Source organism: Epinephelus fuscoguttatus, linkage group LG16 (assembly GCF_011397635.1).
Source record: "Epinephelus fuscoguttatus linkage group LG16, E.fuscoguttatus.final_Chr_v1".
Lineage (NCBI taxonomy): Eukaryota > Metazoa > Chordata > Actinopteri > Perciformes > Serranidae > Epinephelus > Epinephelus fuscoguttatus.
Window position 1 is genome coordinate 22,416,023 of NC_064767.1, and position 25,732 is coordinate 22,441,754.

General features: G+C 42.3%; 2 protein-coding genes across 5 annotated transcripts; both read right to left on the minus strand.

The window, feature by feature from the left end:
• Nucleotides 1-692: 692 nt before the first annotated feature.
• arhgap22 (Rho GTPase activating protein 22) lies at nucleotides 693-14,825 on the minus strand. 4 transcript variants are annotated; one of them, XM_049599596.1, is made up of 11 exons: nucleotides 14,650-14,825; nucleotides 14,275-14,374; nucleotides 8,420-8,616; nucleotides 6,982-7,069; nucleotides 4,175-4,303; nucleotides 3,815-4,025; nucleotides 3,592-3,724; nucleotides 3,433-3,506; nucleotides 2,925-3,046; nucleotides 1,018-2,017; nucleotides 693-927 (listed from the first exon to the last, which is right to left on the minus strand). In XM_049599596.1, the coding sequence occupies exons 1-11, from the start codon at nucleotides 14,650-14,652 to the stop codon at nucleotides 708-710; spliced, it is 2,277 nt and encodes a 758-aa protein (XP_049455553.1). In that variant the 5' UTR covers nucleotides 14,653-14,825; the 3' UTR covers nucleotides 693-707. The 4 variants fall into 4 exon arrangements, with proteins under 4 accessions (XP_049455553.1, XP_049455552.1, XP_049455554.1 ...); XM_049599595.1 differs by lacking the exon at nucleotides 14,650-14,825 and adding an exon at nucleotides 14,524-14,568; XM_049599597.1 differs by lacking the exon at nucleotides 14,650-14,825 and adding an exon at nucleotides 12,968-13,103 and having other exon boundaries at nucleotides 14,275-14,380.
• Nucleotides 14,826-16,292: 1,467 nt separating this feature from the next.
• On the minus strand, nucleotides 16,293-25,237 carry si:ch211-223a10.1 (putative ZDHHC-type palmitoyltransferase 6). Its single transcript, XM_049601001.1, has 10 exons — nucleotides 24,913-25,237; nucleotides 24,186-24,321; nucleotides 23,944-24,054; nucleotides 23,513-23,645; nucleotides 22,848-23,026; nucleotides 22,594-22,667; nucleotides 22,265-22,427; nucleotides 22,093-22,175; nucleotides 21,212-21,402; nucleotides 16,293-17,830 (listed from the first exon to the last, which is right to left on the minus strand). Exons 1-10 carry the CDS (start codon nucleotides 25,031-25,033, stop codon nucleotides 17,342-17,344), a joined length of 1,680 nt encoding a protein of 559 aa, XP_049456958.1. The 5' UTR covers nucleotides 25,034-25,237; the 3' UTR covers nucleotides 16,293-17,341.
• Nucleotides 25,238-25,732: the final 495 nt, after the last annotated feature.

Genomic DNA, 25,732 nt, shown 5'->3' on the forward strand with positions numbered 1-25,732 from the left:
AAATAGAAACGATAGAATAGACTACGCATGAGTTTTCTCTGAGCACATCTGGTTTTAGTGCAGGTATATTTAGAGGAAAGACGGGAAAGCCATTCAGCTCTACTGGGGTGATGCTGCAGTCTTCTGATGGTTTGACAGCGAACACTGGCAGCAAAGAGTTAAACCTGTTGTGGTGTGATTTGATCAAGCCAGTTGTGTGAAGTTTAGCCTTAGGATCTGAAATTGCCTCACTAACAGACCAATTATATACATCAGAAATGGAAACTGTCTACCTTCAACTCCAGCAAATAAAAGAGTTGAATTTTAATGTCTCATTGTTCTTTTTTTCCTGTCAAGTCAACATTTTTTTCAAGACTATGAGTTTTAAGGGGGACTGAACAGGGTGTGTATGGGAAAACTATATCTCATATCATCAATAAGGCTTTTGCTGCTTTCTTAAAGAGGAATTTAGTCAATAAATAATCAGCTACATGACCTATGATGTAACATGGTAAGGAATGGTAAAATGCTTGCTTGGTCCAGAGGAATTCTCGTTTGGCACCGGCACTGGTCAGTGTAGGCACAAGACGGCTGTACTAAAGAGGACACGATGGCAAGTAGTACTGCACTAGAGGTATTTGGTCTTAAAAGCTTTGGGGCTGGCTGGTCTTCCCAGTATTCAAGCTCCTCCTCCTCTGATGGACCAGATGAAGGCAGGTTGGTCTGGTCTAGTTGGTCTGTGTTCCTCCTGTGGTCAGATCTCCGAGGGTTTTGAAGAACTCCTCCATCTCTTTCTGGAGGAGAACGTTTCGGTTCTCTGCGTCTTGATGCGCCCGCTCCGAGTTCCTGAGTCGGATCTCCAGCATGTGGAACTTCTTCTTCTCCTGGTCCAGCTCCTCCTCAAGGCGGTTTACCTGGAACTGGTACTTAGAACAGGATTCCTCCAACCTCAAAAAAGAAAAGAGGAGGTTATAAATAACAACTTGTGGTGATTTCAATGAGTGATTTGACAGGAAATGATGAGTGACTCATACTTACTTGCGAATGCAGGTTTCGTAGCTCATCCTCTGCTTCTTCAGCTCCTGCTTGAGCTCAGTCAGCATGTTGGAGAGACCTTCATTTGTTCCTGTGAGATCATCCTCAGCACCGCTTGCACTTTGATCCAGAGTACTTGTACTGTCCCTGGCCTCTGTGGGTTTCTCTTGACCCTGCTCTAATTTTACTGCCTTGTCGGTTCCCTCTGGCTCTGCCAGCGAGATCTCAAAGGACGTCCAGATGGAGGAGGTGTCAGCAGGCAGGCTTAGACTAGATGGGGCAACATTGTCATAGGCAGACAGTCTGTGGGATTGGAGGAGGGCTCTATGAGACAGAGGCATTTGAGAGGAGTCGTCATCAGAGTCTCTCTGTGTGTCCTTAAGAGTGGTCTCTTTAAGGGAAAGGGTTGAATCCTTTAGATTAGAGTCTTTAAGTCTTTCACCAGATGAGGTTGTACGCCTGTGAACTCGGAGGGACGACAAGCCGTTCATCAACCAGTTACTTCCACCAGTTGCCGACACATCACCTGCCGACCCCCCTATTTTTCCCCTGGGCCCCCCAGATGCTGTACTGCCTTTGAAGGAGCACCTCCAGGAGGGCAGGGCTTTAGACTGTTTACTGGGGCTAACAGCTACTTCACTTCCACCTTTCCCTTCAGTTTTGCTATCTGCTTTTCCATCCACTTCTGACTGACCTTTGCCCTTCCCTTCAATCTGACCATCCTCAACTTTCTCCGAGGGTGTAACAGGGCTTGGTGCAATCAGCTTACTGTCGGAAGAAGGGGTGGAAGGTTGGGGCTCTTCTTTGGGGGTTTTGGAGCCTGTACCTGAGGAAGGTGGGGTGTCAGTGTCTTCCTGTGAGACCCATTCCACTTTGCACCGCTGAATAGGGCTCAGCTGCTGCGGAGGAGGAATATTGGCCTCAGTTTCTGGCTCCTCCCGTTGGTAAAGTCGGGCGTGCTCACTGATCAGCACAGTCATGAGGTGCTGCACCTGTGAACTTCCTGTGGAAGACATATACACATAAGTATTTACCTGCCTGAAATGTTTCATGGCATTGTACATTGAACTATATTGGAAAGCAAATATAGTCTGCAGGTCAAGGAGACAATTGACCCCAAATCAGAAATACATATTTTTCCTCTCCTCTTACGTGCTATTTATCAGTCTAGATTGTTTTGGTTTGAGTGTCTGAGTGTTGTAGACATCAGCCGTAGAGAAGTCTGCTGTCTCTTGAATATATTGAAACCAGATGGCACTCAGCTTGTGGTAGTTAAAGTGCCAAAAAAAATACATTAAAACAAACTCAACAGCAATGTCTCATTCCAGAAATTATGACGTGGTTACTCAACATAATCCACAGATGCAGATCTATTTTCTTTCTATGGAACTACAACTGCCCACCATATCACTTCACAGAGGGAAGTGTGGATCTACTTATGGATGAGAGGCTCGAAACAGCGCAAGATATAAATATTAATGCCATCCTCTTCAGCTGAGCTGTAATGTTAGCTAGCTCAGTGGTGCTAGCTAGTCTAGCAGTAGATGCATGCTTTTTTCTGCAAGGTGAAACAGTTGACAGGATTGATCAGTAGACAGGAAATAGTTCCTACATTAAACTGCTCACAACACAATCTGTGGGCTATATGAAGTAACCAGGTTATAATTTCTGTAAAGAGACATTGCTATTGAGTTTTTCAAATGTATTTTTTTTTGGTGCTTTGAGCACCTCAAGCAGAGTGCCATCTAGTTCCATTGTATTCAAGAGAAGGAAGACATCTCTATGGCTGATATCTTCAACTGAAACCAAAACTAGATTAATAAATAGCAGGTAAGAGGATAAAAATATATAATATATATTTTATTTTGGGGTGGCCTGTCTCACTAACATATGTTGACATTGTCACCAACCCTCCATCATGGTTACTGGATCCTCAACTCTGGGTCGAAGGATATTGGGTCCAAACACAGTAGCCAGATTCTGAACACTCATCTTATTCTCATTGGAGTGAGATTGAACCTCATCCAGAAACCTGACAAGAAAGTAGCAAAAGCAGAACTTGTGTAAAATCATCCCTCGTTCTGTTCCTGTCTAGTAAAATTCAAACTAATGAAAAGGAGGACTGAGTCATGATTCTGGCTGGTGTGTGGGTTCAGCTGATGATATTTAAATAGATGCAGAAGGCAGAGAAGACATGCAATTATACACACTCAGAGTCAATCAATGTGATGTCACTTCCCCTGATGACGAGGGTGTGGGTGTAATGAACGTTATTTCTCTTGTGTGACAGGCCGACAAATCCTCAGTCATCAAACAGTGAATGTGACATAGCAGTAACAAAAAACCCCATCACAGTCATATCTGTGGGCTCAGCAACTACTGAAATATACAGCAGAAAACAGGGCGGTGATGACTTACTTGCAGATGTATGTGAGGAGGTTGTAGTTGACCTGAGGAAGGGATTTCACCTGTTTGCCAAGCTCTACAATACCCTTGAAGAAAAACAAGACATGTTTATTGTCAAGGCAATAGGAACAGGAAATACACAAGTTAAATGTTAAGCAGACATGTAATTACCATTGCTTTGTCCTTGGTAAGAAGTGGAGCACAGGAGAGAAACTGTGTGTATTTGGAGAATGGGATTATAGGCTCCGGCAGCTCCCGTATGTACAGCTTTAGTAGCGATGCCACTGTGTGGACATCTGTGGTACTGTAAGAAACAGAGAGTAGACATACAGTTATGAACAGATGATTGCTTGGCATGCTATTGTAGATAAAATGCCCCCTCCCATTGCATCACCTGTCAAATACTGGCTTCTCGCCACGGTCAAATGCATCCTGCAGCTCTCGAACATGATTGGTCTGTCCAGGGGCCCTGAAAAGACCCTCCTCTTGGAGCCCATGTTCGCGTATGAAACACACGCACTGTTCGACCAACACAGGGACCAGCCGCTGATGGCCACACTGGGCCTCGTATAACATTGTCTCCTCTAGGTGCTGCCCAAAGACACCTGCAGCCATACAGAAAATTAAATCAGGTCATTAGTAGCACAAAATGTTTCCTTGTGTGTACCCAAGAAGTTTACGTCCCCTCTTTAAAGCATTAATAATATATTTGCTTAATTTTTGTTGTGTTTGCGTGAATGTTTAATAATCACACCTCCTCCAAGCGGAGCCCATATGACTCTACGTATAGCTCTGACCCACTCCTCCATGTCACTCTGAGAGTTGGCCATCAGCAGGAATGATTCGTGGCTTATGCCTGTTCGATCCTTTTCTCCAGCTCCCCCTGAAAACACAAACATATTTCATTACTTCCTGGATCAATAGGACAAAATGACTAACACACCTCAAAGCCACTGTGCTTCAAATATGTGAATACACTCATAGAGCAGATATCACTTTTAAATACACTTTGCTGATCACACAAACTGTATCATCTGCGAAGAAGTCGCTTTTACCAACTAGAACTCTCAGTATTTCCAATACAACCTTATTAGCTCCAGCACCCCTGTAAAGTACAAAGAGGCAGCCATGCAGCTCTGCCTCCCTGCCTCTCCTTCCTCTGGCTGCACACAGCTTGATACCACCCGCTTTGACATTTTAGTTTGACATTCTAGTTTAGTTCAGTTTAGCTTTGATTACACTTTGTGAAATTCTCTCCCTTTCAGTGACTTTTTAATCGCTTGCTTTTGAAGAGGTGGAAGCATTACTCAGTTACAGATGGAGATAAAAGCAGCAAAGCCACCATTCATAAAAATGTTCTTAGTGATGAAATCCTTCCTATAAATGCAATCCAAAAGACACAGATTTTTGCGAGTGGGTTTGGTAGGGGTTGCTATCAGTACCTGCATTCATTACTACGTCCTGCATTGTGGTGCATAGTGTGTTGTGTGTGAGAGAAATGACCCAGAAAGCGTAGTGTTCCCTGTGGACACCAGCAAATGCACCATGCCTCTTTTGTCTTTCTGTCCAGGACCTTTTCCTCAGCAACTGTTATGAGACCATACTGGTGTGTTTGCATGTTTTACCTCATTTGCTACAAACCACACATCGTTTGCATGACTGCTAACCATTTTCCAAAGCACAGTGTTGTCTTTTAGATTCTGAATGGGTTTTTCTTAATTTACAAGCAGCCATTGGTCTCCATTTTATTGTATGGTAACGGCCTTATGGTGAACTGAGGGTAGTATATCAGAATAAGCATCTTATCTTTTTTCACGACCATCAAAATTGAGTTTAATGCTGCTGTGAGATGATTTGAAACCAGCAGCTGCCTGGGATGAGGAAAACATTCATGTTCCAGATCATTGCACATCACCGCATGTGTTAGTCAACAATTCTGCATAGTTCATTATTTAAAAAGTAATCACAGATCAATATCAAACTGCAGAATTGCAGAGCTGCAATACGTTTAAAATGTGCTGCCTGAATTATCAATATAATATTGACTCAGGTAGCCCCCTGTCTACATAGTAAATGAGTTAATCTGTAAACACTAAAATGGTCCTTGAAGATGCATAAACATACAAAAACACAGAAAGGCCACATGCATAATTAAAAACACTAAACTGCTGCAGCCTAACTGTTTACACCCACAGCAGAGAACACATGTGATAATGATGCAGTGTGTTCCATTTGGCCCGACACAGCCCTGCAGTAGCTGCTAAATCTGCTGACATTCATGTATTCTAAACACAGGTAATGTGCTGTACATTCAGTGAGGAAGAGCTTACTTTACTTTTTATGCTCCACCAAAAGCTGAGACAATGCAGCAGAACAGAGAGAGAGAGATGACATACCAGTGTTGTCAGACATGATAGGTGAAAATGTCACAAGTGTTTTTGTGCACGGTGTTTCAATGAATTTTTTTTTTCTCTACAGGACCTTTGATACAATACACAAAGACCCTGTTAATCCGGGCAACACAGAGAGTCGCAGGGGGAGACTTGTGGCGTTACAGTATTTCTATAATACATCCCCCTCATTGATGATCAAAGTTTAAAAAATGTACTTACTACAATCATTAATGGAAACATCCCCAGGATAAATTCTCAGGATGTTACTCAACCTGCTGCAGTAATCACCCATGTTGAACTTCTGGCCTCAGTAGAACTGAGCAGTGGTGACCCTTACGAAGACCGGGTGCTTGCACGTGAACCTATGCTGATACAACCCAAGATGCTAGTCCATGAGATTCATACAGACACTACCATCACAGCAAGTAACTAAGCAAACTGTATCATGTCTTCCAACTTCTTTCTTTCTTTCTTTCTTTCTTTCTTTCTTTCTTTCTTTCTTTCTTTCCTTCTTTCTTCTTCTGATCTCTCTACTGTACATACTGTCCACTGTTCAGACTGTAATCATGCCAACCCCACGCTGTCAACAGCAGGAATGAATGAAGCCGTTGTTGTACCCTCGGACACACGACCGTGGAAATCACATCCTTTCTGCTGTTCTGCATATTTCATGCATGCGTTGCGGCCTGTGACTCATATGTAGCTATTGGTTTACTTCTGTTTTCCATCCATCACTTTGATTCTGTGGCGGCGAGGTTTACGCAGTGGAAATTACCTGCTGTGTGTATGGTATGATCATAATTTCAAGCAACATAGAGAGATGCCATTTTGGATTAACAGCAAACCTGGTATCAGGTTAACGTTCTAGTGGTTGTGGTATATGCACTGATGTTGATGATTTGGGTTTCATCACCCTCTGTGGCACTCTTAGTCAGACTCCAGCTTTAATCTTGATGTCTTTTTTGCAAAACAACATTATAAGTTTTGGTACTGGTGAGAAGTTATATCAGATGTGCTTCATCACCTCAGGATTTAGTCTAACACATAGCTTTTAAAAAAATCTTGTCTTGGATGACACTTAGTAATAAACAGATGGCTCAGCATCACTTGAACAAGCCTTACTTACTGACTCGCTTCCTTGCACACCAAGTCGTCTGTGCCAACTCACCTGGAACGATTTCAAACGGGTGACGACCAGGCTCATCCTGATTGGCAGGCAGCTCATTGACCTGACTGCCCTGAAGAGGAATACAACCCTGCGGGAGAAAGGAGAGGAAGGTGTGAGACAGACAGATAGAAAGACAGACTGACAGGCGGCCAGGCATGAGGAAAACACCTGTACTAACGGTATTCAAGGGCCAAACAAGAAATCAATTAGTGGTTCTGGACTTGGACGTGTAGTGCATGTTAAACATTATAGAGTTCTGAGTACACTGAGCTCTGGGCATCTGTCCAACAGAGAGAGGTAATGATGATGGAGGGAGGGATGACTCAGGGAAACATCTCTTCATCTATTTATCCCTGTGGAGCTTCCTGTACTGTGCATTTCTGATCCTTCCAGCATAGATAGGCTCAAAGGTCATCTACTAAGTGCTTACAGCAGAACCACAGGGCAGCTAGTTACCACATTATCGGTGTGTGTCAGGGCAATAACAACACACTATAACATTAATGGAGAGTATGGGGTTGTCTTAAAGGAACACTCCACCCACAAAATGATCATTTGTATATCAGTTACTCACCTCATGTTATCTTAAAATTCATGAGGAAAACTTTGTTTTACTCGCATTCCTCCATGGTGAACGAAGAATCAAAATATAGAGAAAATTCTTGATGAATTAGAGTGAATGGGGGCCACAATTAACAACAGCAAAACTATATTAAAAAATCTGTTTACAAACTCTTGTACAATTTGTGCAGTATAATTCAAGTCTCATTTATCCAATTGTATGCTGAGTACTTCCCAAACCCATGCATTTACGCCAAAACCTTGCGATTTAAAACATTACTGCATGAGTATTCTGCTCGTAAATTCCATTATTGGAGTTAAAACACACACACTTGCCCAGGTGGGTTACTTTTCCATGTGAGACTGATGCTTAAATGTGAGAGTTTGTTAACGTGTGTTTGGATATAGCTTTGTTGTCCCGATCCAACCCGAATTTCAATCATTTTCTCCATTTTTGGATTCCTTGTTTACCTTAGAGGCTTGTGAGAAAAACATTGTCCTCAGTGTAACCCGAGGTAAGTAATTCATATACAAATGATAATTTTGTGGGTTTTCCTTCAAAAAAAAAAAAAAGATAACAGCATGTAGCTTTAAAAGTCACTGTCACATAATGCAGAGAAGTGCTACATTTTACTAGAGGGCTACAACATGTATTTTACTGCCTGATTTAAAGGAATCAATAAGCCGTTTACACAGTTGGATAGCACAATGGATCGACTGGCCCGGAGGGAAAACACTAACCAGACAAATTCATGAAGCTTGAATATGTATCAGGCTTCCAACCAGAATTAATCCGAGCACACAGCAGTGCAGCCTCCTGGGGCACCAGGTGACATCTGGTAACTGTCTTGTACATGTGTTATTCTGTGAGCGTCACCTGTGCCTTAGTTTCATCCTGGTCCTTGTAGAAATACAGAGCTTCGGTCCTCAGGACAAACCATCGCAGCTGCCAGTTTTTCATGATACTCCGCTGTCTCTTCAGCCAGCCTGCCTTCAGTGCTTTCTCCTGATCCAGAGGAGAGCAGGGCCTGGAGACCCGAGACAACTCTCCGAGCACCATGCTCTTGGACCGTGCTACATGAGCATAAGAATAAAAGAAAGACAGAGTGAGATAAAGGCATACAGTTACATGAAGACAGAGGATTCATGTTATTTTAGGATTTTCTGTCTATGTTGTTTTGCCATTATTCTAAAAATTCACCCACAGACGATCCTGAATCATTATTCACAGAAGTCTCTCTTGGGTTCAGCTAAGCCCACAGGCTTGACCATGCATCCAGATTTCCTCTTAAGTCAATCTACCAAGGCATGTCCTCCATTTTGCAGCGCAGACATCCTGCTTTAACATGAAATCTATCTCTCTATTCCATTACATTTTATTATGTGCTTCAGATATTAATGAGGGCATTTATCATTTCTAATTTCATTGCAGTGCAGAGAAGAGTTTTGCTTTGGACCAGGTTGTGTTTTAACTGCTACGGACCGATTACAAGCCTGGATTATAGTATATTAGCATAGGTATGCCAAAGGTATAGAGCAAAAACAGTGACAGTAGAGTGATCTCTGGGGAGTCAGGGAGAGGGAGACAGAGGGAGAGAGATAAACAGACGGCAGATGGAGAGGAGAGAGAAATCAATGGCATCTTTTTTTCCTGTTAATTGCATCTTGCTTTCTGCTGAGGACAGCAGTGAAGGTATCTGCAAGGGCCTGGACTGAAATCTCTCTCCTGCTTCCTCTCTTTCTCTCTCGCTTATCAGCTCTCTGTCTGGACTCCTCTTTTCATTTCTCCCCTTTCTGGATGTCCTTCATTTGCAGAGTCATGATTGCTGGGAAGGGACAAGACCAGAGACCACGTGAAGCAGTCATTAACAAAACTGTACGCTGACAGCAGGAGCAGGCAGAGCAGGAGCTATAAATACAGCGGACATGGCCGTGTCTCGTACAAAAAGAGGCAGGAAATCTCAAAGAGGAACCGCTTTGTTTTTTTAAATCTACTGTCAGCAAAGAACTGTTAGTGTACACGTATCAAAGTGTTGCCCTTTCAGGAAATAATGTTATTCAAAGTGCATCACCTCATATTTAATAACATAATAAACTATGACATTATTTGTGATAATCAGTGTTGGAAGAAGTATTCAGATCTTGTACTTACAATCCGTATAATGCCACACTTTGAAAATTACAGGTAAAAGCTCTGCATTCAAAATTTTAGATTAGTAAAATATCAAAATATGTGACAAGAGAAGACAAGAGAATGTATTTTAAGGGACAGTTCACCCAAAAATAAAAAATGCATATTTTCCTCTCACCTGTAGTGCTATTTATCAGTCTAGATTGTGTGGTGTAAGTGTCTGAGTGTTGGAGATATCAGCTGTAGAGATGTCTGCCTTCTCTTGAATATAATGGAATTACTGTAGATGGCACTCGGCTTGTGGTGCTCAAAGCGCCAAGAAACACATCTGAAAAACTCAACATCAATGTCTCTTTCCAGAAATCATGACCTGGTTACTCAAAATAATCATCAAAATTTGTTGTGAGCAGTTTCATGTAGGAACTATTTATTACTGTTGTAGTCGGGTGACGTGGAGCTAATTTTCACCATCATGTGTGCTTTTGGGTAGATTAATCTATAACAGTGCATAATGTTTTATAAACTGATCATATATTTTGAATGCAATATCTTAATCTATGAAGAAAGTAGTGAATAAAGTTGTAAAATGAATCTAGTAGAGTAAGAAGTACAATATTACCCTCTGAACTGTACTGTGGTAGAGGCATACAGTACAGAACAGTACCTCAAATGTGTACTTAGTAATATTCCAGCACTTGTTATGTACAGTATGAAAATGGCCCCAGTCAGTGTTACATTACATCATAACCACATTAATTATTAACGATGCATTACTGTAGCATTTGGCTGTTATGTTTGGTCGCAGTGGAGCAAATTTTAACCACATTATTTACTGTTGGGTAATTTAATCTAACAGAGTGCATCACATTTACAATATTAATCTGTAAAGTAGTTATAGCTGTCAAATGAAAAGGAGTAAAAAGCAGTTTTTCCATCTGAAATGTAGTGATGTACAACATTTAAAACACAATGACTTGGACATAATAACCTACTGTACACTACAAGTTTGTACTGTACTTGACTACATGCACTAAGGTCCTTTCCATCACCACTAGTAAAACTTTTAGATATTAAATTCTGCAATTTACTTCATATTAAGAATTAAATTATTAGCTAATATCAGTATGATTTATCATTGATCATTCATAATCAGATACTTATTCATGGGCTTTTTTTTTATTATCATATAAATGAGATCATGTTTATATTTTCGGATGAATATGGTGCAGCATCAAACCTTCAGATTGGACAAAGTCTCATTAGTAAAATCTTTAAGAAATTATAAAATGTCATGAAGTCTTAATGGTAATTTTGCGCCTATGGTGTCTCAACATAATCATTTCTTGACAAAAGCACTGTATTATTCATTCACAGGTCCTCATATTGGCAGTTATCCAGCCACACGGATAATGACAGAAGCCTCAACCACATCCGAGTTTTACCAATAACTTCCTGTAAGTCCCTACACCACTTAACTACTTTAGGATTCTGCTCCAATATCTCGGCTTCTGAGTGCAGATCCAGCTCTGTGATGCTGTATGATGCTGCATAAAAGGGTCAGAGGAGAGCAGGGCTGGGAATCTAATCAAAGGAGAATACCATTACAGCAAATGAGAGATGGCAAGCGCACAAAACGTGGCAAGCAAAGTGAAGTGGCTACTGCACTCTCCAACTGTGCTCAAGGAGAAGGACGAGGCACCTCTCCTTCCCATCATCTTTTATGGCCTTACTTTTACTGCTGGATTAGAATAAGACGGCTGCCAGGTGAGAAATAAAACAACAACGTGCCTAAACACACATACACACAAGGAAGGATTCTTGGAGCTGCTGCTAGCCAATACATTACTCTGGGATGTCCATTTTCATACAAAGATGTGAAAGACACTCTCCTGTCAGGGTGGAAATGCCACTGTAACAGCAATTTTGTGGATAATCTTCCCTATAACCCAATACTAATCTATTTCTTTGAGATAAGCTGGCAACTGTCACAACTCCCCAGGTCACCTGACACAGTGTGTGTCGGTTGTCTATAGCAACCACCTGCTACGAGAAGTATTTATACTCCGCATCATGATGATCTGCAGTGCCAGGGGTTGTTCCTGTGATTTACAGCTTCCTTATTCATCTTCACGCAGTCATGTGAGAGGCATGTATGTGCGGCGTCCCGACTTCACTGGTCACAAGTGGGTTTTACCCGGCGTTAGAGGAACTATGTTTGACAGTCAGCTGTTGTGATTTACAGGAGCGGAGAGCCCTGCATTCCTTTCGCCACCTCTGATCTAGAGTCACCTGTCAAAACCACGCCAACCCAGAACTAACCCAATAAACCCTGAGCAAATAGAGATGTGGTCATGTGCTCAGGTGTGAACATGTCAGGATGCCGGCCATTGTTGGAGGGTGGATTATCCTACCAGCAGCCATGTTCACTACAACCCACAGTATCTCCACCAGGATCAAATCTTCCAGGAATGAGGAGAGTATAATCAGGAGACATGAGGGATTACATCACTCCGTAGTAGAGCCTGTTAACTCTCAATGAGCATTGGACACGAAGATAAAGCCTCAACACTTGAGATCATGCAAGAAAACTCAGGTCATTGCTGATTGTCACAGGGATGCAGAATGACACCGGTGCTACTAACATGGCGCTGTTCCCCCCTTTTTGATGTCATTATCAATGAAAGCACTGACAACAATATTGATGTTACATTATTGCAAAGACAGCAGGACAAATGGAGCTCTGCAGAGACAGCGAGAGAAAAAGAGAGAAAAAGAGAGAAGGCTGCAGAGAGAAAGAAGCAAGAGAGCATGGAAAGGCAGAAAAGAGATGAAGGGATGGAAGAAAGGGGAGTGCGCTTACCCCGGCGTGCCTGTTTTATCTTGGGGCTCAGCATGGTTACCGTTGCTGTGCTGCTCCCTCTCACAGAGACATGACTGCATCCCTCTGTTCACACACTATTCCTCAAACACACACACACACACACTCAGAGGCTCTCGCTGCTGCCTCGCCCTGTTACTCCTCATCCTCTCCGAGCATCTCTCTCCCCGGCTCACTGTCTAGCACTTGGACACTGTCTCTGTCTGATTTCACACACGCACACTTACAAGCACTTAACCACACACTCTCCTCTGCCTCCCCTCCTTTCTTTCGTCTCACTCCCCCTGTCCGTCCCACTGGCCCGGCGTGCTGTTGTTCTCACATACCTAGAGCCCTGCCCACTCCCTCTCTCTCCCCTCTCCTCTCCTGTCTGTCTCTCTGCCTCCTGCTGCACACTCTCAGTATCAGTTTCTCACCGTCTATAAATATGTCTGGCTGTGTGTCCTCTGTCTTGTCACCCATTTCTTTACATTGGCTCCTGCATCGCTCCACAGTCTTCACAGTCCCTCCAGCTGTTTGCTCATGGAGATTTGATTATGGTCTCCTCTGTACCTGAAGTACAACCTCAGATCAATACATTTGATTTAACTGACACCATCCTGGCCATTAAATGTTTGATGCAGAGCACATATTGTCTGCACCTATAAGCCATTGCAGATGTATAATACATTTGGATGGACACGTGTGAAAAACTGACGAAACTCCACTGCACAGCGCTCATATTGAGTAACCCGAGTCATTCAGGCTCAGGATTTATAGTCCGAGGGGAAATGCCACATCGCTCAGTCACTCAGCAATCTGTAGGATGAAAGCCACAACACTTAAGGGTGTGATGTTCTTGTTTCTATTCAGCCTGGTTGGGTTGTGTTGGGTGTGATAAAGCAGATAAATGCTGGATGAGAGTAAAATGCAGTACAGGGACACTGCTGACTGAGCTTTCTCATAGGGAAAAATAACCTACTTCGCTCACACGTAACAATCAATGACAAAAGGTTCCTGCCATACACTGCTCTAATAAAGGCTTTATAAAGGAGTGACAGTAGAGGCATAACTATGGGGATTTAATTCTTTATATTTTCAAAACTACCCTGACTCCTAGATATGGTAGAGAAATGGTGTGGGGCCGGATAAATACCCTAAAATTAGAGCTTAACTTTATATGAGAGCTCAGATAGCCAGGAAGTTGGACTCTATGAAAGGGTGTTGCGAGATACCAAAGTTGACAATAACCACAATGTTTAAAAATGAAATATTGATGTTGTGTTAATAATACACATATGATAATATTGTGTGAAAAATAATCCATAGTCTCCTAAATCATTTCTGTTTCTGTCTGTTCTCGGTTTGTCTCCCTCCATCAGCATCATATGGTTGCCTTTTCATGATCCATTAAATGTAATTTTCATGCTTTTGTTCATTTATGGTTACATCCTCTCTCCCCTTCTCCCTACACTCATATTTAGAGTGTACAAGTAATTAATTCCCCTAAAAGGGACAAAATACACAATAAACAGAGCTAAATTTGACTTTGACTGATAGAATTATTCCTTCTTTTTTCCCCAAATTTCAAGAAATACTGCGATAATATCATTATTGTGAACTCTTTTGGCCATGCTAATCGTGTAGTAAAACTCTGATATCATGCCAGTACACAACACAATAGGTCATCACCTTTCTTGATACAATGATCATTGCTCTAACACATAAAAAGACAGAGCTTTACCTGCCAATTCCTTTGGTTTGTCACTGGCGAGAGGAGTCCTGGATGATCTCATGACAGTGAACCTGTCTGCACAGTGTGTCCCTCTGCACTGGGGCCATCTCTAGAGCCACAACACACACACACACACACACACACACACACAGGCACACACACAAGCACACTCCGAGTCTAAACAATGGCAATACTGAAACCTCAATCCTCTGCTTAATTGATAATCACCAAGAACCAAATCAAATGACATTCACATACCCAAAGAGAAGGAACTACTATAGCTGCCATCAGTAACACAGCAATGACGCGAGCCTGAAGAATGCTGATGTGAACAGACTCTGATAGAAGGAAGGAAATAAAGACAGTCATGCGAGTATTACTTGCCATGTCATCTCAGATGGGCAGACCAGACGACTCTGAGTCTGGAGCCTGACTCTCTGTGCTGCATAAGAACGCATCAAACAGTCCCAAGCAGCTGCTGTGATAGAAGCGACTTTACACAGAAATAAAACACAGCTATGCGATGCTCTCCTGCTGTCCTCCTCTTTTGAATTTTTTTTAAGTCTGTCTCTTTCTAAGGAAGTGAGCTGCCCTGATGGAGAAGTGAAAACTGCTGACTTCTATGTAAAAAATATTATGGGTTTCTCCCTCAGCTTTTTTTACTGTACATTTTTCCCACTCACAACGGAGTAAAAATCAATGCTCTGGCTGTTAGTGATCCGACTATGTAAATTAAGAGGGAAGGGCACAAGCTTTGAATTTAAAAAGCCTTTCAATGCCAGTCTCTCTCCAGCTACACAGTCAGTGATGGAAAGTATCTACAGACATTTACTCTAGTACTCAAGCATGATTTTAACACATATGGACTTGAGTATTTCAATTTTATGCTACTTTACACTTCTAGTCAACTACATTTTAGAGACAGACAGACTATGTTTATTACACTTACTTTTTATCATATGACATGACACAGTACTATATTACACATCTATCCAGTAGTTTACAAAGTATCTAAAACTGGCTCCACATTCACCAACGACAGCATCAAAGGTACAGTGTGTAGGATCTAGTGGCATCTTGCAATAGGCAGGCCCGTCGTTAGGAGGGGTCAAAGGGCACAGATGACCCCGGCCCAAGGCCCAGGGGCATCCATGCAAAAGTCTACGCACCACTGGTGTGGGTGTGGCTGAATTTTGAAAATTTAGTCCCCCTGTTCTGTAATGAATTGCTTTCAAAAGTCCTTTTACGATGCATTTCTTTTGCATCTTGTCTTGATGCTTTTGATGTTTTATGTGAAGTACTTTGAAATGCTTTGTTGCTGAAATGTGCAGTATAAGTACATTTGATTTGCCATGCCTTGTTCATATTTCCTAGTGGCTGGCCTGGCAATGAGGTTGCAGAACTGAAATTTCTCCCGTGTGCAAAACTTTTCGGAGAACTATGGTGGCTGACACAAAAACTCGAATGACTCTATCTATAACCAGTGTTTGATTTGTCAATTCTGGGCCACTGTGGAAACAACATAGCCGACTCCAGAAGAGGCCCCACTCCATATATGGATATAAATGGCTCATTCTAAGGTGACGAAAACAAATCTTAGTTTCAAGTAATCCAAACATAATTATGAATATTATGTTCCATTCCTGACAATAGATCCTACAAGTCCTACATGCTGGACCTTTAAAAGTCCAGTGTGAAGAATAGTTGTGTCTTCATTACCTCAGAATGAGCCGTTTATATCTACATACGGAGCAGGTCCTCCTCCGTTCAACCTGCCATTTTGCACGTTAGCTCAGAGTAGACAAACCAAACACTGGCTCTGGAGAGGGCCTTTTGTGTTTTCACGCTACCTGTAGGCCACCGTAGTTTTGAAAAGGGAGGGGTGTGCAGAGGGGAATTCAGTTGATTGCAATAAGCAACCTCACTGCTAGATGTCACTAAAATGCTGTTAAGTATCTCAGTTCTTTGTCTTCCACTGTACAGTTAGATAAAAAGAGAGTCTCTATTCAGTCTTCTTAAATGGCAGATTTCTGTGATGTTTTTTATTAAGCATATTTTTCCTACAGCATAAAAAACATTACGGCACACATGAGGTATCATCCTGGAAACAAAAAAAGAAAAAAAAAAACTTACGTAACCACAGATAAAATACATTAGTACATCTTAAAATATATTTAAATATCGACAAGTGGCAGCCATTAAATACAATAACACTGACCCAGAGATGGAGAAGTACAGTAAAAGCACTCACACCACTCCATATGCATGACAGGCAGTTCAGTAGACACTAAATAATACCATGTGATGTAGCCGCTCACATAGTCCAGACACACCAGCCTCTGAGGGGTGTGGGGAACATCATCTATAATCGAGAAATATGGTCCTGAGGGACACAAAGGAAATGAGTCTGTTTAATTGAAGGCATGAAAAGAGCATGTCTCATTAGTGAGAGCAGAGGAAGTGCCATGGCCCGAATGACTGGGAGCAGGTCGGAGAGGTAATGTCATTATGTTAGGAACAAAGTCTTGCAGTGCGCCTGCTCTTAACCATTATCATACTAATGCTAATGTTACATGGGTACACAAATCTTCACAGCTTTGAGCAATGCTTTACATCATGACACTTTTATTCAGAACAATGGCGTTAAAAAAAGCATGCTGATGTGGAATATAAAAACAGATAGGAATGTAAGCTTTCACTCGGAGGCATTCCCTGCTAAAACACAGTTTTGGAAATATCCAACACTTAACACAGAACAATGTAAACCAACAAGTTAATTATTAGAACATTTTTATCTTAAAAGTATTCAGTGAGGTCTCTAAAAACTAGTTGAACATTTAAACTCTTAGTGGTAGTTATCCTGCTAGCCACTGCTGACGAATCAACACTACAGCCTACTGTATATTAAAATAGAATATTGAGATATCACCAAATTCTACATTCAAGTACAACATGTTATATGGCATTAGAGAGTTATTGAATCTAAAGACATTATCACAAGGTTGAGTGCACACCAAAGACTCTGTAAACTGGGAAGGAAGTGAGCGATGAAACAACAGCCGGACACAAGACAGTTTTAAATGTCTATGGCAGTTTTGTCCTCTCTTGTTTGTATGCTGCCAACCCGTCTGCGACCCTCCAGCAGAAACGACAGCACGATAACCCATCGCTGTATTAGTGACCTCTGTCGCACTGAGCTCTCACACTGTCTGAAGTAGGTGGTCGTTCCCGTTGCAACGGCATCAAACTGCTCGGTCAGTAGCCAAACCTCCCAAAGTAGTGTCAACGCATTCATAACCATCATGACCACGACCCAGAACTCCTCCCCCAACAACGTGAGCCACAATGACAAGCTGTGACTGCCCGCAGACATCTTGTCATACAAGGAATTTGCTGCCGTGAAAACAAAAAGAATGTGGGCAATCACCATGGAGAGAATGAAGAGGAGGAAGAGGCGGTGGTTACCCCGGCCGACACACCGGTTGAGGAAAAGGCAGTGGTGGTCATAGTCTTTAATGCACACGTCACATAACTTGCAGTGTTTTGTGTAGTCGGGCTGAAACAACTACGAGGAAAGCAAAGACAGGGTGGGGAGAAGAGCAACATTCTTGTTATTTGATGTAGCCCATCAACGAGAAAATGTGCATCTTTAAAGGTTCAGTAGGTAACTTTACTGGGCTGACTGCCGGCAACGTTTACGATGGAATGGTAACTTGTAACGTAACTCAGTGCATGAGTTGATGACCTGAATCCATCAACACACCTTAAAAACCAATGTGACAACTTTGACCATCATTTAAATTTTTATTATACAACAGTTAGTTCCGGCCCTGCAATCTGATTGGTCGAGAGACAGTAAAACCGTGATGGTATTGGAGTACAACATCGCGGTTATTTCACTGTGTATGTACCACTCCGCCTCACAGCTGACTGCAATCAACAATCAAATCAAAACTGACAGTTAGTGTCAGTTAGGTCAGCAGTTGCGTTGTAGGCTAATTAATTCATCCACTGTCAAACAGCCAAAAATATGGATTTATTTCCTAAAATAAGTTTTGAATTGAACTATGAATGGTCATCAGAGGAAGATGAGGGAGAGGAGAAGCTGAATCCATCTGAGCACACATCCAGGTTTGTCAGTGTTTCATCAGCGGAGCTCAATGACTTGGAGAAAAGCAACACACTGTCAGATCAGAAGGCAGAGTCAGATGTGCCTGTGAAGCGACTGAATTGTCTCTCTCAGATGACATACCCTTTTACTAATGAGTGGATTTTCAAGTGTTTATGTATTTTAATTTTGACTGGATTATGTGAACTGAATTTATTCTAATCCTCACTTGCAGAAAAAAACAGCATCACAGAGCATCGCTCCTGTGGAGTCCCGCAATACTAAACCCCTGAGCTTGCCTGAGAAGGATTAATGCACAAATCCACTATTTTAAAATATCCCATGGAGAGAGACTCTCACTGCAACCTGTTTAATATTGTTCTGGAAATGTTGGTGTGCAATCTTGTTCTGTGGACGATAAACAAGGTGCAGACTTCACTGTGTGTCACTGGAGATGAGGAAATACAGTGAGCGCTGGACGGAGGAGTGAGTGACAACAACCCCGCCCACATTAAAGGGTACTGTTTGCAGTGGAAACGGTATACTGTAGGTACTACAGTACAGGCCAAAAGTTTGGACACACCTTCTCATTCAATGCGTTTTCTTTATTTTCATGACTATTTACATTGTAGATTCTCACTGAAGGCATCAAAACTATGAATGAACACATGTGGAGTTATGTACTTAACAAAAAAAGGTGAAATAACTGAAAACATGTTTTATATTCTAGTTTCTTCAAAATAGCCACCCTTTGCTCTGATTACTGCTTTGCACACTCTTGGCATTCTCTCCATGAGCTTCAAGAGGTAGTCACCTGAAATGGTTTTCCAACAGTCTTGAAGGAGTTCTCAGAGGTGTTTAGCACTTGTTGGCCCCTTTGCCTTCACTCTGCGGTCCAGCTCACCCCAAACCATCTCGATTGGGTTCAGGTCCGGTGACTGTGGAGGCCAGGTCATCTGCCGCAGCACTCCATCATTCTCCTTCTTGGTCAAATAGCCCTTCACAGCCTGGAGGTGTGTTTGGGGTCATTGTCCTGTTGAAAATAAATGATCGTCCAACTAAACGCAAACCGGATGGGATGGCATGTCGCTGCAGGATGCTGTGGTAGCCATGCTGGTTCAGTGTGCCTTCAATTTTGAATAAATCCCCAACAGTGTCACCAGCAAAACACCCCCACACCATCACACCTCCTCCTCCATGCTTCACAGTGGGAACCAGGCATGTGGAATCCATCCGCTCACCTTTTCTGCGTCTCACAAAGACACGGCGGTTGGAACCAAAGATCTCAAATTTGGACTCATCAGACCAAAGCACAGATTTCCACTGGTCTAATGTCCATTCCTTGTGTTTCTTGGCCCAAACAAATCTCTTCTGCTTGTTGCTCTCCTTAGCAGTGGTTTCCTAGCAGCTATTTGACCATGAAGGCCTGATTCGCGCAGTCTCCTCTTAACAGTTGTTCTAGAGATGGGTCTGCTGCTAGAACTCTGTGTGGCATTCATCTGGTCTCTGATCTGAGCTGCTGTTAACTTGCGATTTCTGAGGCTGGTGACTCGGATGAACTTATCCTCAGAAGCAGAGGTAACTCTTGGTCTTCCTTTCCTGGGTCGGTCCTCATGTGTGCCAGTTTCATGTAGCGCTTGATGGTTTTGCGACTCACTTGGGGACACATTTAAAATTTTTGCAATTTTCCGGACTGACTGACCTTCATTTCTTAAAGTAATGATGGCCACTGGTTTTTCTTTAGTTAGCTGATTGGTTCTTGCCATAATATGAATTTTAACAGTTGTCCAATAGGGCTGTCGGCTGTGTATTAACCTGACTTCTGCACAACACAACTGATGGTCCCAACCCCATTGATAAAGCAAGAAATTCCACTAATTAACCCTGATAAGGCACACCTGTGAAGTGGAAACCATTTCAGGTGACTACCTCTTGAAGCTCATGGAGAGAATGCCAAGAGTGTGCAAAGCAGTAATCAGAGCAAAGGGTGGCTATTTTGAAGAAACTAGAATATAAAACATGTTTTCAGTTATTTCACCTTTTTTTGTTAAGTACATAACTCCACATGTGTTCATTCATAGTTTTGATGCCTTCAGTGAGAATCTACAGTGTAAATAGTCATGAAAATAAAGAAAACGCATTGAATGAGAAGGTGTGTCCAAACTTTTGGCCTGTACTGTATGTCTGAAAGGTTACTTTTGTTTCCAAAGGTACCATCCACCGAAAGTGTTCAGTGGAGATGGGGCTATAGTGACAGTGTAAGCAAGCTTTTGGTTGCCTACGCTATTGTTGGCAGTGCAGTGTGTGCACAACCAGTTACTGACACTGCATTAGAGACTCCTTCTGGCTCTGATTGGTTGTTTTCATTCAGGCTCAGTGAATTCTTGCAGATTGAGCATTAAGAGGAATTTGTTTTTTTCACAGAGGATCAGTCTCATGTACTACTATCAGAATATAGTAATGCTTCAGCAAATGTAAAAGTTTTTTTTTTTTGTTAGAAAAATTACCTACTGTGGCTTTAACTTTACCATCAGCTTCTTTAGAAGCATACCATGGGTTCTGTGTTTTATTTTCTACCTTTCAGAGATCTACTGCATTTGCATTACTGCTTTTAATTTCACTATTAGATGAAAATCAACTGGCAGAGAATTAATTACACATGAAATTATCACATTCATTGTGACATGTGAGATTTTGAAGGGGAGGACCATAGGGATGCACCGAGAGGAGAAGGGCTGTACTTACATTTATCTAGATTCAGAAACTTATAACCAGATAGATAACAAGATACATTAGGTAGACATGGGGGTATGCCAAACACTAGTATAAATGACTTACCTCACAGTATGGACAGAACCTGTGAGGGCTCTGGTTGTTCTCCACCAGGTCAGCAATACAGGAGAACCGAGGGTCTGCATCTGCTCTGTGCAGTGTCCCAGGGTCCTGAGTCAGAACCTTACAGAACAAACCGAGCACTAGGGAGAAATGGACCATGGACACCTGGACCAGAGCACTGGTTGGCCACACACATTCAAAAGGTTAAGGATGAACCCTTGTCATTTAATATACTGAATCTTAGAGTACACTTGCCTTTACTGTGTATGTCTGAGTGAGCAGGACAAATAGGAGAGCACTGGCCAGTTGAAAATGTTCATAAGAAAGCTTGAGGTGAGTCCAAAATACTAATGTATTCTTAAGGGCGCATTAATGTGCTTACCAAATGTCACTGCACTATGCCCTTTAAAGTCTGATATTCATGGAGTACAAGTGGAAATTGGTTACATTGGAGGAAAGGTCAAAGGGAAACAACCTCTAAGGACTAATCAGAGGTCATTTCCTGAAAACCCAACATTACTTTTAAAACACCTTATCTTATTAATGGATAGTGAAAAGGCAACCAGATGGCGCTGGTGGAGGGAGACAAAGCAAGAATAGAAAGAAACGGAAATTATTTAATAGGTGATTAATTATTCACACAATATTATCACATGTGTATATTTAATTCTATCGATATTTCATTTTTAAATATCACGTTCACGTTAATATTGATATATCACTACACCTCAAAATATGGCCTTTGGTTGAGATATTATTCTCCTAACCAGAGTGACCAACCAACACTGAGGTTCTTATGCCATACTGCTAACAGGGCAAAAAAAGCCAGATGATAAGCATGCATGGGCATTAGACTTAACGTGTGCTACATTCGTGAAGGATATTAGGCATTATTTTCCCATAGAAGCAGAGCAGAGAGTGGAACAAACCTGCTATGAGGGTTCCCAAGTAGACTGGGTTAGGTAACCTGAGAGGAAGACAGATGAGATTTAACAAACAGTGAAATATGCTGACTTACTAATAAATATTTCACATGTACAACATTTTTTATACAACCTTTGATATGTGGTCATGCGGTGGTACTGCGTAAAGATGCTTCTGGCCAGCCAGGGGAAGAGCAAACCACAGGTTAGCCCCCCATAGCCTCCTAACATGGCTGCTATGAGCAGGATGGCAGCCCCACTCAGGGTCGGAAAAAACAGTGTCCAGTAATACAAAACTAGAGAAAAAGACAAACACACAAAGATGTGTGAGAATCTCAACACATAAATGCACACTCAGCATTTGTTACAGCTCCGTTATGATCATCGCCATTGTCATCATCATAATCATTACCCTTGTTTTCATCCCTATATGAATGATCATAACTTCAGAGTAATATTCACCATGAGACTCTCTGGGCTTGTGGTGTATAGGCTCATTAATGTACCGACTCAGTAGCTTGGTGAGTTGCTGATGTCTGGAGAAAAACACACAGTATAGCAATGTTTTAATCAGCATCAGGATCCCAAGAGACAAAAGTAATCATGAAATGCGAACATACTGGATATCTATAGGTACTGAGGGGTGTGACTGTCTCCATGCAGTGCTCTACTAGTCAGGGTTTTTTTCCAGAGATTTCTAAACACAGCAGAATCACCTAAATGTTTTCCCCTGTTTGCTGAGGTCCAGTGGTGTGAGGCCGCTGTGGTTCTTCACATAGAGCATCCCGCACCCTGTTCTCTGCAGCAGTGTCCAGCACACCTCCACGCCACCCCTCTCTGCTGCAACGTGAAGCGCTGTCGCTCCCTGCTGGTCGGCTGCATCCACAGCACATCTCTGAAACAAAAAAAAACAAAAAAAAAAAAACAACATCTTGAAGCAGCTGTACACCACAAGCCGGTCACATCTGCACTGAGCATGATAAGATTTAACTGATCTTTTGCCCAAGTACGGATGTAAATCTTGTAACTGTAAATGTTGTGCTGGGTGTGCACTGAGCTTATTTGCTGAAAATGGCTTCCTACAGTTTTTGAGCGGTTAATAATAGTGACCATATTGTAAATGTGTGGGATTATGACCCAAAACAGTGGGCTAAAAGAGCTACATGCAGCTAAAAGTTAAGTTGCAGTACACTGTTGCTTGTTAATTCTCAGTCGGTGCAGCAGCAATAGGTACACTTTCAAATCCTCTTCATTAGACTCAGTATTAACATCAAAAACATTTTAATGTAGATTTAAAATTTAAAGATAAAGTTTAATCCTACTGTAGGCCAACTGGAGCGAGTCAGTAAGTAAGTGAGTGAGAATAAAGACTGTATCATACCTGGTCTCTGAGCAAATACCGGACCACCTCTGTGTTGCCTGTGGATGCAGCCAGGTGAAGCGGTGTCACCTGGTACATATCTGTATCTGTGAACCGGAACATTCCTGTCTCCCACAAATAGTGCACTGCAACACTGGCAAAGATAACTAACAGTTAGTGCATGCGTTGTATATTAGGTGTGACTGTGCAGCCAAACAAATACAAGACAAAAACAACTTTCATCCCTCTGTCAGTGAGTCTCCTGAACCCAGGACATAAGGAGGATGTGCATTAGACATGTATGAATGCAATGTATGTTTGTACTTTATGCTGCATTTTATGTCTGTTCCTGCACTATGCACTATTTTTATGTGGCAACCTTTAACTCTAAGACAAATTGCCCTGGGGACAAATAATCTTGAACTACATTTGTGATGTGTTCCTCCACTCACATGCTGCCCCCACTGACTGCATGATGCAGCGATGTTTTCTGCTGCAGGTCTATGAGGCGCAAATCAGCTCCATACTGCATCATCTGGTGTATGATATAGATGTTCCCCTGCCTGATGGGAAAAACACAAACTGTTATCACACAAGATGAAGCGCAGAGCAAAATGAATCATCCTCACATCTTGGCATTGTCACCTCAAGAATCCAGGCATGTTGGAGACCTAAATATACACCAACTGCTCACCTGCAGGCAAAATGAAAGGCTGTCTGTCCCGCATCACACGTCAGGTTTGGGTCAGCTCCATTAGTGAGGAAAAGGTCAACCAGGCCGCGGTTCCCATGGAGGGCAGCATAGTGGAGCGGGCTGAAGCCACCCCAGCCTGTGTGAAGACAAACACACGCACATCACAGTCAGATCTGCAGTTTCTGTGACAATATAAGCCTGACGTAAATGCACGGTCTGTCAGCCTGTTGCTCGCTCAAACTCTCTGGAGCTGGGGTTAGGGTTCCCTTTGGCACAATGTGACTTTGTGCTGTGTTGTCACAGGATCTGTCCATCTCGATCTGTGCCAGAGGAGCTGCAGCGGGGTTCGGTTTCCCTTTGGCATTGTAACAAAATCACAGGAGACACTGGAGCACCATAAAGTGTAAATTGGTCCTTTGAGAACAACATAATGTCAAACTGGAAAACTATGTGCACATTATAACTTAGACAGATTCCATAAGGCAAAGTGTGAATTACACATATATGACATGTTGTATGTAACAGGTTTGTTCACTTGGAGACCAATATCCATCAGCAGTTTTCTGGCTTTAACTGAGAAAAACAGGAAATAGCATCACTGACAGTTAGAGGCTCAAAACTGTGCATGCAGTCAGGAAGTGGTGACCTGTGGTTTCACAAATATGCTGCAAATAAAAGCGCAACACTGACCAGATCAATATTCTTATTGCATCTTATTCCACCTTACCTTTCTGCTTGAGAACTGATCGGTCATTTTGCACGAACTGTATACACTGTTCAATATTTCCTCTCTGTATACAGTCAAATATGTCTCCACCGCTGACGGCGCACACAGGCATCGGATGCATGATGATGGGTGCACAGCTGCAGCCTGCCTGCTGTCACTCCCACCGACACAAACTGCAGCGGAAACAAAAATCACCTCCCCGGACGAAGCGCTACAACATCATAATGTAAGGTGAGACGGGGGATCATCTTTCGCTGCAGAGTAACGGGCAGCTTTCATTGTGCTAAACTGATTGAGGAGGCAGACCACGCCCTGGACACCTGATTGGCTGCGGTGGATCACATGACCACTGATGCAACTCGCGTCAACAAAACACGTGGTGCCTATAAATAAGGTAACACCTTAGAAATGAATTAGCGGTGTGTCATCATACAGTCAGAAAAATAAGGGGTAGGGATTTAAAAAACATTTATTCATGAAGACCTCTGAAATGGGAGCTGTTGTGGCTCGCGCGGGATAAACGTCACTGTATCCACTGCACGTGCTGTCAGCTTATAAAGTTAGTTGACACTGCGGAAACAATGAGAGCACCATAGTGACGTTATCAGCTCCAGGCAACACCGAGCAGGCCTGCACATGCAGAGGGAATAAAGTGGCTTGACAATTGGGTTAACGTGCCATGGAGCTCGTGAGTTGTTTGACTTCAGGTGATGATGTTTCCTGGTGGAGGTAAAGGTGAAACAGAAGGTGTAACGTTACAGAAACTTGTGTTTACTTGTTATTTAATTCGACAGTCTCTTTTCTTTGTGGACATTTTGAT

Coding starts and splice junctions, on each gene's coding strand:
- arhgap22 (XM_049599595.1), bottom strand. CDS start 14,553: ATGGCAGCTATAGTAGTTCCTTCTCTTTGG. Junction 14,375..14,523: donor TAGTAGTTCCTTCTCTTTGG/GTATGTGAATGT, acceptor TTGTGGCTCTAG/AGATGGCCCCAGTGCAGAGG. Junction 8,617..14,274: donor CAAACCAAAGGAATTGGCAG/GTAAAGCTCTGT, acceptor ATGCTCATGTAG/CACGGTCCAAGAGCATGGTG.
- si:ch211-223a10.1 (XM_049601001.1), bottom strand. CDS start 25,033: ATGCATCCGATGCCTGTGTGCGCCGTCAGCGGTGGAGACATATTTGAC. Junction 23,027..23,512: donor GGTATTTGCTCAGAGACCAG/GTATGATACAGT, acceptor TTTTTGTTTCAG/AGATGTGCTGTGGATGCAGC. Junction 22,428..22,593: donor CAAGCCCAGAGAGTCTCATG/GTGAATATTACT, acceptor CTTTTTCTCTAG/TTTTGTATTACTGGACACTG.